General features: G+C 37.5%; 1 protein-coding gene across 3 annotated transcripts; it reads left to right on the forward strand.

Moving 5' to 3' along the window:
- Nucleotides 1-118: 118 nt before the first annotated feature.
- Nucleotides 119-13,860, forward strand: hapln1b (hyaluronan and proteoglycan link protein 1b). 3 transcript variants are annotated; one of them, XM_027031226.2, is made up of 5 exons: nucleotides 119-192; nucleotides 7,773-7,906; nucleotides 9,846-10,208; nucleotides 10,854-11,153; nucleotides 11,815-13,860. In XM_027031226.2, the coding sequence occupies exons 2-5, from the start codon at nucleotides 7,804-7,806 to the stop codon at nucleotides 12,102-12,104; spliced, it is 1,056 nt and encodes a 351-aa protein (XP_026887027.1). In that variant the 5' UTR covers nucleotides 119-192; nucleotides 7,773-7,803; the 3' UTR covers nucleotides 12,105-13,860. The 3 variants fall into 3 exon arrangements, with proteins under 3 accessions (XP_026887027.1, XP_026887028.1, XP_026887026.1); XM_027031227.2 differs by lacking the exon at nucleotides 119-192 and adding an exon at nucleotides 941-1,207; XM_027031225.2 differs by lacking the exon at nucleotides 119-192 and adding an exon at nucleotides 7,049-7,238.
- Nucleotides 13,861-14,248: the final 388 nt, after the last annotated feature.

Here is a 14,248-nt window from a genome sequence, read left to right on the forward strand (position 1 = left end):
TAAATGCACATAATGGATCGGTGCAGAGTATTTTTTAATACGTTTTTTATATTTTTATAAGTTTTTTGTAAGTGTTTTTTTTTTCTTTCGTTCACAGCTTCCAGTGACGTAGAACCAGCAGCGAAACAGCGAACACTTCTGAAGGAGCGCTCCAGAAGGCATCCAGACACAGGCATTTCTCATCTTCACAAGGTAAGACATGTTAAACTTAAAATTGTCTCTTTCTTTGTTCGGACAACAGAAACTAACTGCGATATATAGATCGTTTTATGATTTTATCTATATAAACATGATTTCAAGTGCATTTGGTTTTTGGGAACTTTTATACAGGATGAAAGGATTAATTGATTCAGCTAGTACTGTAGACGAAAGCTCAGACACATATACCTTCGCCTAACAATATATGGTTGGTAGATGTTTAGCACCCTTTTCTAAGTTAAAATGCGTTTTCTACAGAAAGATGCTAGATGAAGACTAACATGCAGAGGTCCCCTAAACGATTACGGCCTATTTGGAATCAGTTAGGGTGCCTCAATGTCTCCTGGGAAACACGTCATTAACGACAAAAAAAGCAAATATCTAAAATTAAAGAAACGCATGAATATGCGTGAGTGTTGGGAGTTTTATGGACGCGTTTAAAGGTATCTTTCCTGGATTTTCTTCAGCGTTCATTTTAATATGATATGGTCATGACTGTATTTTACATATCCATTAAAATAATCTAGTTTTTAATTAAATAACATTTTATGATTTCGAATAGTGTGCAACATTTGGAAACCTAAGCGTCTGCGTGCGATAATCAGAGACATTGAGATTTAATTAGACAGACCTAGCAAAATGGGGGGGGGGAGGGGGGAAGCATCATAATAAGAACAGTGCGCTTGAAATCTGGTGGAGTAAAGCAGTTCCGTGGCTTACCACTATGGATGATGTGGATTCACATAATTCCGTTCATTAGCCTAACTAGTTGTTTTACACAAACAGCTTCGCCGTGTTAATTCTCAATGAATAATGAGAAAGTCTGGTTCCACAGAAACCAGTGAATCTAGCGCACATTCTTAGAAATGAAAAGCTCGCTTGTGGACCTTGTGCAATGACAGAATGTTCTGATGTAGCAAGTGGGCAGGAAAAGCATCTACACAGAGAACACTTCAATGTGGGCAAATATGGAGTGAAGGAACAGCTGCTTAAACAAATATTGGAAACGGTGAGTGTGAAATGGTCTGTGTTAATTATGTCTTATGTCCCACATGAAAGGAATGTTATGCAATGTTTTGTATCATTATCTCCTATTCATTTTTTAAGCAGGAGAATTTAGTTTCCCTAAAAATGATTTCAGACACAACACGTTGAGATGATGCATTTCATTCTTTCAACTTTCTTTTGGTTGCTATTGGGAATGGGCAGATCTGAGGCCAGACTGTTTGTATTGCCACGTGTTTGTCATACACAATTGTGCCACATAGAATAATAAGGATGGTTTGGCAATTTGTTAGCAAGGAGTTATTTGTGGACTTCAGAGTTGTGCAGTTATCAGAAACAACAGTACTCTAACATGTTATTTATTTATTTATTTATTTATACAATTTTATTGTAATACATTTCTGTCTTAACATCTTCAAGTGGCAGAGTGTCCTGGCTGGTTTAACATTAAGCTGGAAATTGATATAAGCAAATGTCTAAATGTCCTCTATCAGACTGTTACAAGCATATCTTTCACTCTGGTCATTCTGAATACTTTCTTGAGATTAAATCAAGAGGTGAGAGCTGGTGTTGTGTGAGCTGACCTCTGACCTGGTTATAACATGGATGTCTGCACACATTAAAGTTTCAGCACTTTCCTCTCCCCCACCAACAGTGCCACACTGTTGGGAATGTACAGCACAAAGCCCTGGACAACCTCCTCCAGTCTCAGCTCATGCTATGCTAAACTTTAACACAGGACTGTGTGGCATTTCATCAGGCATCCCTTTGATTTCATTTTCAGTGTCACAACTGGGATTTAAAAACAAAAGCTTTGCTTTCTTGCATGAGTTTAATGTATGAATAGTTCATTATTAAATAGCTCATTAACATCCCTATGGTTGTTTTATTGCTTTCAGTATTGGAATAATCAATAGGAACACTTAGCCTACCGAGACCGAATAGGAAAGAAAAAAGGTTTTGCTATGGACTCTGACTGTAGTTGGAGATACAGGCATACAACAGATATACCTTATTTATAACAGTTATGCCTTACTTACAACAGTTATACCGTATTTAGTCTAGGCCAAGTAAAAGAACAATGAAGCAAGTTGAGAGTTTTAATAAATGAATAAAAGTCACAACATGTTCTAAAACTATAGGAATTGGAATGTAGGCAATTTTATTGCAGCAAAAATCTACAGTGGCAGTCCTGTCCTTTCATAAATATTCAGTAATGTTATTCATTTTTGTGCACGTGGACAGTCTGCTTCTATATATAAACAATAACCTATTTGCATTAGTCACTTATGGGAACACACTGGAAGTCATACTGAGCGTAAGTGTGGATTTACTTAGGATGTTTGTGCCTGCCCACCCAGTGGAGTGGTGTATGCAGTATGCAGCTTTACTGAGACGTCTTTGTGTGAGCTAATGTGGTGCGAGGGTGACGTCAAAAACCCACACAGTTCTGATTGAGATCCTGGATGGTTGGACTGGAGTGAACCTACTGTGGGGGAGATTTAACTTTTATAAACAAAGACTTTATTTGTAATATTTGCAGATTTTAGCATTCATATGAACACTTAGTGCAAAGTGACTTGGTTCTTTTTGAATTTGTCCTGATCTTATTGTCAAAATGGACAAGTTTTCTGTAATAATGGTTAAATCATTTAATGTTAAGGAAGTATTACATATTGCATCATTGAAATGTTCATATGCTGTATTTAAACTAAGCTTGGACATTTCCATTTTTGGATGAAGTCTAACACAAACAGGTAGTTCTCCCACATCGATGGTTCATTATGCACTCACCATAGGAGCCTACCTGGATGAATCAGGGTGTGTTTCCTCTAGCTCTCACTAAAATAGTAAAATACTATACAGTACAAAACTGCAGCAGGAAAAAAGTATGTTTATAAAAAAGTATGTGTATTTGTACAAGGTTTCCATAATTGTACAATGTTTCCAGAGAAACAGGACATTTCAGATAGAGGTCAGAGCTGTGCAAGCAAAGTACACACACACACACACACACACACACACACACACAGACACACACACACACACACACACACACACACACACACACACACACACACACAAAAAAAACATTCAGACTTTACATGTGGCCCTTAGGATGGGTTTAAAGCTAAATTTGTATACATCCTAAGGTTGAAACACAACTCCAAATGAAAGAAATAAGAAGAGCAAAGCATTCAAATATGGTTTTTGTTCTGTTCTCTGTTTGTGTGTGTGTGTGTGTGTGTGTGTGTGTGTGTTCAAAGAAAAAAAATATTTTCAAAATCTCCTCACCAAAGGTTATGTGAAATGTTAATTTATTTTACAGATAACATTAGTCTTACTTAATTACATGCAGAACATATAAAGGAATGTGACTGATGTTGTAGCACTGATTTATAACATGGGCTGTTGTGTTCTGGGTGCTGAGGCTGAAACAGGCTTTGTGTCACATCTAACAAAGTGTAGGTGAATAATTACATCTGTAATCAAGACCCTGACATGAACTAACTTTGTTATGGCTGAATAAGGGTCTTGGATACATGAATATGGATACAGAAGAGGTTCATTTTCTCTTTTGTACGAAATTGGTTAGGAGTAGTGCTTAATACATGTTTAATAAGTGGTTCCCTAGTTATGCAATCAGTAGGGCAATTCTTAAATATGTCAGGATGTTAATGTTAATGCTAGAAAAGCATTAGTGCTGGGTGCTGTGCTTTGAATAAGATACTGTTGCCTGTAAATGGAATATAAAGACTTGACATACTTACATACATAGAATATATATATATATATATATATATATATATATATATATATATATATATATATATATATATATATTTATCTTGCATATATATATTTCACATATAGAGAATATCTATATTTCTCTATGCACCCCTGTTTTCTTTTCCTCAGTTTGGACAGAGCACTCTCCACCATTTCACTGCGAGTTATACTGTGTATGACTATGTATGTGACGAATAAACCAAACTTGAACTTGAACTTGACAGCGTGAATTAGATTTGCTCTTAAAAATTATAAGAGAACAGGACATGAAATTGTATGTTTATATTGTAATGTTCCAGGTCTCCAAGATGTTTGAAATTTTTTAATCTAAAAACTCTCTCTAATTTAGAATTATGTTTAATCTGCATCCTGTAATTTAGATTGTCTAAACCCTCTGAGCATGTGTAGGGGTATTAGCCCAATCCCTCTGAGATATCTTTGTATCTTTTGGAAAGCAAATCTGTGCTGAGAGCTGTGTTTTATGTAGCATATCTTCACCAAAAGTGTTTGCATTTCTTTAATAAAAAAAAATACAGGCAATCATCAGATTATATCTCTAGTAGATAGCAGATGTTCATTAGACATTTTGACATGTCCATTAGGCATAATTTGGCTCTTTACCTAAAATCCTAAAAAGTTTCAAAAAACATAGCTTGCATCCACTATAATAAATAAAACAAACATACAAACACCCCCCCCCCCCCCACTGGCACTGTCATTAATACATAGCTTTCTTTGTTATGTAGGTAGTACTTTAGTTTGACTCATGAATCACATCTGTTCGATTTAGGTGTGAATAATTAGAATAAAATAACCTTTGGGGTTATTTGAGTAGTTTTACTGGGTTATAAAGACTTGGTTTTCACCCAGTAAGAACTTGGAGGTGTCTGACAATCTTTGTGAAAAAAGCTTCATAATTGACACTCTTAATTGATAAAATGTGTACTTTTAACTCCGTGGAATATCCACTCAAATTAAAGCAATTCACATATTCACATGATGAGATTCCATCAATTAATCCTAAATCTGCTCGTTCTCATCTTATATCCACTCAAAGGAACTGAAGGTTAAGGAAGTTCTGCCCATGTCATACAGATTGACGGTTAGGGAGGTTTGTAGTTTCCAATATAAAAGGAGCCTTACCCTCTCTTACAGGTTATCTCTCATTCTCTTGCTATCTGGTGCAGAAACATTATGCTCTTCAAATGAATTAGGTTGTTTGAAGGGAAGTCATGGCCCTTTATCATCAGCAAATTCAGGGTTTATTTAACATTCTGTAAAAGCAAATATTATGCATTATAAACATCATTTACAAAATGCTGTTATTCACTCATATGGATCTATTTAGAGGTCACGGTGGCATTTTGTCACATCACTGAAGCTCTTGTAAACTATTTAAAAAAGCAAAGGCAAATGTATCAACCACCAGTCTATAAAGTCTTGTAGAAATGTATCAGCTACCAGGCTGTAAAGTGCTGTAGAAATGTATCAGCTACCAGGCTGTAAAGTGCTGTAGAAATGTATCCGTCACCAGACTGTAAAGTTCTGTAGAAATGCTGCAACCAAATGTTTGTCAATTTGTTGTATTTTCTCTTGTACCTTCTTGTATCATAGATTTTGTTTCTAATAGTCTTGCTATAATTATACTGACTGAAATGATGGAATTTATGGAGCTATGGAATTTAAAATTAACATGAAAGTTATTTTCAAAGCAAATACAAAAATTCTTACTTCGGTTTTGTAGGCACATTTTACAATGGCAGAAGATATGCTTGACTCCAAATTAGAATTGTGCAGTTAAAACAGATCAATGTGTTCCTGAAGTTTAATGGAGATGTTTAAATTACATCATTCTCAGACCTAGTATTTTCAGTAGGTCATTGTTTTTCTTTACAGATAAGCTTGTGCCTGGCAGCTTAAATTTCAACTATTTGGCCATGGAGTCTGGGACATGGCCACACTACTTGCTGTTCCCCCATAGAACCTGTTTTGCTGCATACACAGCAGTCATCATTTGTTTCTTATTTTGAAGATTCAACCAGTGCAGTTTGAGAGAGGAAAGAGAACCTCACTGTAGTGTGTGACAAAACTACAAACACATTTAAGTGCACTTAATCTTGCCAAAATCCATCCCATTTAGAAAGCATGCAGTACCCTGGCATTTATGCATCTGATTAGGTGGAATTAGCGTGAGTCAGTGTTTCTTCCGGCTTGCCTTTGGCCATGTGAAACTTCAGTGAAGCATGGGGTAGATTGTAGCCTGTACATTTTTCCCCCTGTCCCAGAACTTTTGATAAATTCCCTAATTCCCCAGTGATATCACAACCACACTGCACATACTTGTCCAAGTCTTGATATGTATGGTTGTATTTAAACTCATCACGTTGATCTGCTATTTCTGCTCTAGTCCTGCAGTGCATCTCACTGTAGTTTATCTACCAAGAAGTGTTTCTGATAACATTCAAGCATGAACCTGTTTTTTCAATGCTCATTCTCACTATAAACAGTGCGGTGTGACAGAGGAATGTGTTTGGTGATATAATCCTCTGTCAAAAGCATGTTTGCTGTTGACTGGAGTGAAAGGAGGCTGTGTTTGTTTAAGTAATGACACACAAAAAGCTCATGTCTGGCAGTCGTTACATTGTAGATACCCCTGGGACTCTTGGGTGGGAATAAACTTCTCCAGCTGTAACAACTGTCATAAAGCCATTTCATGGGCCACCTTAGTACTGCTAATGCAGTGCACGCCCTTCCTGTGGCTAATCTGGCATTTTGTTTTCATTAATGAAGCCAGACCTCATCTCCATTGTATTCTGCTGCAAAGGACTTCTCTGTAGTTTATTTACTGCAAACAAATTGAGCATGCTGTAACTTTGGTTGTAGGAGAGGACACTTGTGTGTGTCCTCTCAGGTCTTATCACTGGTGGATCCCAGGTCTGTGTAATGGTTATTTGTGGGCTGGCTGGGGGGTGGGGTGGGGTGGGAGGGGTTTGGGGGGGAGCTGTTCTGCAGAGAGCTCTGCTCTGCTCTGTTCTGTTCTGCTGACTGCAGAAGCACTGCCTGCCAGTGCGTCAGCACTCTGAAATAAATGAAGAGGGCGGAAAAGCCCAATCAGTGTGACTGCAGAGACAGAGCGAGAGTGAGAGAGAGAGAAAGAGAGAGGGAGAGAAGTCCACACACGTCTTTTGCGTGACTATCTGCACATACATTACACTAGTGGCTAGAACTGTATTCTCTGTAAGATGGTAAGTGTTCTACCTTCCTCCTTTAGGCTTTGGTGTGCTAGAAAAGGACAATTTAGCTCTGCTCAAAAAGTGTGTCTGCTAAAGTTTGTGTGTGTGTGTGTGTGTGAGAGAGAGAGAGAGAGAGAGAGAGAGATTTCTGCTTTTTGGTATTTCTACTGTTTGGCAAAATTTGGGGATGTTATTTGAAATTTGCTTATGCATGCAGAGGGCAATGGTGCGAGTTTAAAGCCATGCATGTTTATTCCTGTAGCTGCCCTATTTATGTGTGCCTGGTTTTGTAAAAACTGAGGGATCATAGTGGCAACGATAAGGACACTGTGTGCTCCGCACTGTAAGTGCAATCAAGGCCCTCCACCAGGGAATTACTGCAGATGGAGATATACAAGGGGCTCAGAAGCAGGTCACACAGGACCATTCAAAAAGAGCTTTCTTTAGACCAGCTTAGCCCTAAGATGTCACTTTTTGGACTTGCAGTTGTAGATGTATTATATGAAACTGGAATTACTGAGTCTGTTCTGCTCTATTTACTTGTAGTGAAGTGACCTCACTGGTGCTATACAGCAAAATGATCACTCTGCTTCTCCTCACCTTCATCTCCCTGAGCCAAGCAGACAACTTTAATGAGGTATACAGTGACCTGGAGCACTACAGGACTATTTACATCTCAGGTAGGTAGAGGCTGGCAGCTGTTTGAGTCTGCATCCATGTTGAAGGAAGTAATAAAAGAATGCCAGAGGGTGAGCATGGCCATTCACCCCTACTGTCTCTAGGCCATTTATAACATTTATCTCATTAAGTTTCTCTTGATAAAATGCAAACCTTTGGGTTCAATCAGAGCATGTGTTTTAAGAGTGGTATGTGTTAGCTGTACTAGAAATGCTGACAAACTGATAAGCTTTGGCATTGTATTTACAACAAGTTTTATGTCTGATGATAATGTTACAAACAGCATGGCCTCACAATCTTTTTTGCCACTGAGTCAGTGCATTCTGTTTTGAATGACAAGAGAAAAATATGGGTCTTGCAGCCACTCCAGAGAGAGGTATGCAGTAACTATCCATGACTAAGTATTCATGACAGCAACTGGCAACGTACCTTGCTTGACCTTGAAATGGTTTAGCACAATGAAATCACAGCTAGCATGAGGAGAGCACTTATTGAACACAGCTGTGAATGATCAGTGCAGTGGAGTCTTGAACCTGAAATGTGTCTTTGTTTCTTAATAAATTCTGTGACAACCACATGAATCCTTAGCAAGCTATATACATTATCAATGGAGAAAGATCTCCCTCACTGAACAAAATAACTTTTGAAAATGAAATTGAAGCAGTCCACTGGCAGCCTTCATGGTGTACTAAGTTCTTATGTCACAACCCCTAAGACATAATCAGTGTATAGTTCTATTTCACTGCCTTGACATTAACATGACTAATCAATTTTTCATCTGCATGTATGTAATAACACAAGACTAGAACAAAACAACAAACAAAACCCTAACTCTCAGAGAATGACATGAACATGCTGACTAACAAATGCATGTTATGTAAGGGAAGTGTAATGTGAGAACATAGACAGGCTCTTGCAGATTTATGTTTACTCTTTTACTCTTCGATTTGCTTTGTAATATCTAGCCTTCACTGCCATTTAGTAAAATAAATTTTATCATCTTATCAGCTGTATGAAAAGTTAAATATGGTTAAATTAGGAGTGTGGGTGGACTTTTTAGCTTAAACAACTTTATGCTATGGCAAATATGGTCTTGCATTTTTGTGCAATGCAAATCTTTAATCTTGCATTTTTTATATATGAAAACATATGATATAACAAAGTCAGATTCATGATGTGACACCTACATTGCCACTAGAAGAATGTTTAATTCTTCTAGAATTCCCTGTATCATACAAAAATGAAGGGGCAGTTCTAGTAAACATGGTGATTAACACATCTGCATAACCACAAGGTCCATGAAGGATTTGCTCATGAAAACACACTGTTCTGAGATGCCATATGCTATTGGACTTTAACCAGCACATCAATACACAGATGGCTGGTCTATACTAAATGCTAGACACTGCACCACACACTGTAGTAAATGGTTACGTGATTTGGATATTTTCCCTAAATTCATTTTACTGCACTTAAAATCAGTCCAATTTTCAGTTTTGGTGTCAAGGTTGTCAAACATGTAATAGGGTTTTCAGACATAAAATACCCAAATTTAATATTTTTTATTTATATGAGATTTGGCATATATTTCTTAAATATTCTTAAAATATAATATTGAACGTGTCTTATGTATGAAACAACTGCAAGGATAACTTGTACCAAATAAATTCGTTGGCTCAGAGATTTATGATACAAAGAAGAGACGTTTTACACCCATTTGGCTCTTTACAGAGAGTTCTGGAAAAGTTTAATTAGTTATTGGTTCTTTCCTCCAATGGAACAGTGACATGTACCTATCTGTTTCCAAGGACATACAATGGATTATTTTGCCATTGACCCTGTTCTCATGATCTAAATACCAAAAAATTTACCTTCCAAACATTGTGATTGCTTAGACTTTTTTTAATCAGAATTTCAGAGCATTTTAATTTTGTATTTCAGAAAATGGGCCGCGACTCTCAGTTGGGACTGAGAAACCTCGAGTGGTGTCTCAACGTGGGGGCAACGTAACACTGCCATGCATTTTCCATAGGGACTCCTCATCTCCCCCCAACCCCAAACTGAGGATCAAATGGACTAAGCTGACCTCAGACTATCTTAAAGAGACTGATGTCTTTGTAGCTATGGGTTTCCACAAGAAGAGCTATGGTAGCTTTCATGGGCGAGTGCATCTGCAGGGTGCCAGCGACAATGATGCCTCATTGGTCATTACTGAGATAACTCTGGAGGATTACGGAACATACAAGTGTGAGGTCATTGATGGGCTAGAGGATGACACAGGAGTAGTGTCCCTGGATCTGCAAGGTAACAGTTACAACATGATTAAGAACTCCACATTTTGCATCTGCAAATGTGTGGTGAGAGGATTCACACTCTTTGGAGGAAGGCATATATGGCTTTCTTTGGGTGTTATAGGAAGAACAAAACTGCAAAAAAAAACAACTTAAGACTCTTTTTTAGAAGAATTAGGGTGAAAGATACAAATGAGTTTTAGAAAAGGAGTTCAAAATGACTCCTGCAATAGCTGAAGTTTGGGAGAAGGACCAAGCCTGAAGCATCTGTTATAGTTCTTCAGTGAGGGAGATCTTGAGCAAAGACCAGATCCACATCCCAAGGTTTCAGATTTCTTTCCCCTTCCATAATTCTACAGTCATTCCTCATACCACAGCCATAAACATCAAGGTGTGGTCTGCATTCACAAACTCAGAGTCAGGTCAAGGGGTGGGTGACATTGTTTATGCAATTGCTCTCTGGGTTCCTTGAGCTCCTTTTAAATTTGATTTAGGCTGTATTTTAATAAACTGTGTAAACATAACAAAATTTTGGATTTTGGAAAGAAGTGCAAAATAACTGGATTATAAGTTGTAAGTTAAAGACATTATATACCTGTAATGAAAGACAACTATGCAACTTGCCAGCTAAAACACTGACTGATAAAACTCTCCTTAGGTGTCATTTTCCCATATTTCCCACGTCTTGGTCGGTACAACCTGAACTTCCATGATGCTGAGAAGGCGTGTAGGGACCAGGATGCCATTGTGGCTTCTTTCGACCAGCTATATGAGGCCTGGAGGGGAGGGCTGGACTGGTGCAATGCTGGTTGGCTTAGTGATGGATCAGTGCAATATCCAATCACCAAACCTCGAGAGCCTTGTGGAGGGAAGAACACAGTCCCTGGTGTAAGGAATTATGGCATGCAAGACAAGGAAAACAGATATGATGTCTTCTGTTTTACTTCTAACTACAAAGGTGTGTCATCATTTTAGTTTGGAAACAGCTGAAAAATATTTTTTATTACATCTATCTTTTCTAGCTTTTCTTCAATAAGGTATGCATTACATGGTTGAAATACATTATAGATACCCAGTTAGAGATAGATAAGCTCTATTTGGGGCAAAATCTCAGAGGATGTTAAGACACTACCCTTTGTAACTGGAGTAATTAATCACTGTCAAAAAGTAGTAAAGGGCTCCTACTTTTAACAGAATCTGCCATATGGGGGAAGCCCTGAAGCAGACAAATTCTCCAGATTCATATCAGATATTTCATTGAAAACAAGCCCCGAATCTTGCCAACCTGAATGTTAACACTATTTCTCAGAAAGAGGATCAGTTTTATTTAGCAGGTATGTTACACACAAGGAATTTGTGCTAATGAGTGGACATAGCAAACAGATTGAGTGGACACAATGGAATATTAATAGATATGTAGAAAGCATAGGGAATGATGAATAAACTAGACTAAGATAAAAATAAGTTAAAATAGAGTTGATTTAACATAGAGGTATATTATAACAGAGGGATAAAAATAAATATGTTTATATGAGCAAAGTTTGACATACAATACAATGTTGAACACATCCTTTATACTCTAATAATAAATGGTGTCAACATTATGTCTGTGTCTCTAGGCCGGTTTTACTACCTGACACCTTCTTCTAAGATGACGTATGATGAGGCAGTGATGGCATGTCTAAAAGACGGTGCTGAGATTGCCAAAGTGGGTCAGATGTATGCAGCATGGAGGCTTCTAGGCTACGACCGCTGCGATGCAGGCTGGCTGGCCGATGGCAGCGTGCGGTACCCCATCTCCCGACCCCGGCGACGCTGTAGCCCCACCGAGGCTGCCGTGCGCTTCTCAGGCTTTCCAGACAAGAAACACAAACTCTACGGTGTCTACTGCTTCAAAGGGCAAAACTAGACACACTCCCAAACTCTACTGAGTCTACTGCTTCAAAGGGCAAAACTAGACACACTTACATGAAGCATTGAAAGGGAGGAATCAGTATGTGTGTTAAAACTGTGACATTTTTCCAATACTGTAATATGCAGGTAATTGGGAATACAGTGTGGAAATGGTGTGTTTTGAGGTGAAGGTTTTGAGGCGGGAGGGACAGATTATGGTGAGAAGAAAAGGTTGCTCTCTCTTCAAATAGGAAGTTTACTCTGTAAAATACCAAAACTATAAAATAAATTCATTTCAAATTAGGCCATGCAAAATTCATTTTGGGGGTTTGAACAGTGTTTCAGTGATATATGTTTTATTTTTATAATGAGAGACAACTTTGCTGCAATATTACAGGAGGAAAAAATACCTAAATAAACAAAGATGACACACCATCTCACTAGCAATACAGAACTCTTTTAGTAAACACATTAGTAAGAACTTGAAGGATGTGCTAGGGCAGAATTGGCAGTAAAGCCTTAAAATACTGGACTAAGACATGTGGGCACTTAATTTTCTATTCAGTAGCATCATATGCCCTGAGAATTTAACAGCATGATGTGTTTTTTTTTCTTCAATGAAAAATGATTAAACAAGTAAACAGCCTAAAGTTTTATCAGAGCACAAGTAAACAATCTCTCTCTCTTTTTCTCACATCCTTCCTTTCATCCTTACATGGTGCTATAGTCTAAAGTATTTTGTTCTTAGACCATATGTTTTAAAATTGTATTTATGACATCTGCATTCTCCTTATCAAGTATTTTAAGACAGTGCAGAACAAGTAGGAAACAAAACACAGAAACAAAAAAATGTGCACTGATCTTCTTTATTAGTCGGAGGGCCAAAAAGAGACAGAGGCATGTGGTTCAGGATATCAACAGCACCATTCACATTTACACATGAATTTTTTATAATATGTTTTTATGTATTTTATGTATTGTATTTGTATTTTACATAACTTACAGGATGTGTTTTTAGCCTATGACAGCAGCTCAATATATCAGCATCCAAGGTCCTCAACTTCAGTTGAAAAAAAAGCACACCTTGCGGAATATGTGAGTAGCTTGTGTCCTGTTTTTATCAGCTACATATTCAAATCTCGATCTATAGTTTTAGTAACTGCATGTTAATATCTGTAGAGCACTCTTGATGTGGCTAATGTGATAACTCAAGTATGTGGGCCACAATTAAAGAAAAAAAGCAGAACAAGTATTCACCAGTAGAGCAAACAAACCTTGCAGGTTAAAGTGACTCAAAGAAGACCTGAATCAGTGATGCAGGAGCACAGCACACTGCATAGTGAGCATGCTGCATCTATATATTTCCTTTGAGTTGGCTGAAATACATTTAACTTGGAGAGTCATTGATTATGGCCTCTGTAAACAAAACACACTGACTGCCAACCCAAGACACACATTGTCTATGATTGTGTAAGACTGAGCAACCATTTGACATCTAAAGGGCATGTGCTATATTAGCCACTACTGTTAGCGTAAACAAAATCTGCTTTTGACAACATTGGAAATAATTCAAAAGCCTTTGTTTATATTTCATTATAAATCTATTTTGCTTTTTTTTTCTTGGCAACTGTAGCCTACAGGTGCCTTGTTTACAGTTTCAAGAATTACAGTTCTTTTGTGTACATAACACATTACATTTAGGATTTGATTGTATCTACATAAAGACCCTTTTGTCCCAGAGTCAAGAGAATAATAAAATCATTTTAAAATTGTGTTTGCATTGCTTGAATGTTGCTTGTCCTTGGAACAAGGAGCACATTTAACAATGATTACTGGCTGTTGCCCAGTATAGGAATATAGCAAGAAAGAAAGAAAATAAGTCAGCATGGTCTGAGCCTGTATGTTCAAACAACAAATAAAGAAAAATATTTTCATCTTACATTGTTTACAAATAGAACGGTTAAAACACAGACATGCACTTTCAAGAACTAGTGATAGAGATTTTTTTTGCTATGCTGGAGAAACACATATTCTATGAGTATTAACCCTCATGCTTTCTCCATAAACACTACCACAGAGGCCACACAAAAATTATTCCTTCAGATCAGTCAATTTTCTGTCCTTGTTTAGGACGTCTACCTCAGACTCTGCGCTTACATC

This window comes from Electrophorus electricus, chromosome 17 (genome assembly GCF_013358815.1).
Source record: "Electrophorus electricus isolate fEleEle1 chromosome 17, fEleEle1.pri, whole genome shotgun sequence".
NCBI classification, from domain to species: domain Eukaryota; kingdom Metazoa; phylum Chordata; class Actinopteri; order Gymnotiformes; family Gymnotidae; genus Electrophorus; species Electrophorus electricus.

Excerpts from the sequence above, each read along its gene's own strand:
- hapln1b (XM_027031226.2), top strand. The coding sequence starts at position 7,804 with ATGATCACTCTGCTTCTCCTCACCTTCATCTCCCTGAGCCAAGCAGAC. Across the intron at positions 7,907-9,845 it reads CAGGACTATTTACATCTCAG|AAAATGGGCCGCGACTCTCA; the intron begins GTAGGTAGAGGC and ends TTTGTATTTCAG. Across the intron at positions 11,154-11,814 it reads TTTTACTTCTAACTACAAAG|GCCGGTTTTACTACCTGACA; the intron begins GTGTGTCATCAT and ends CTGTGTCTCTAG.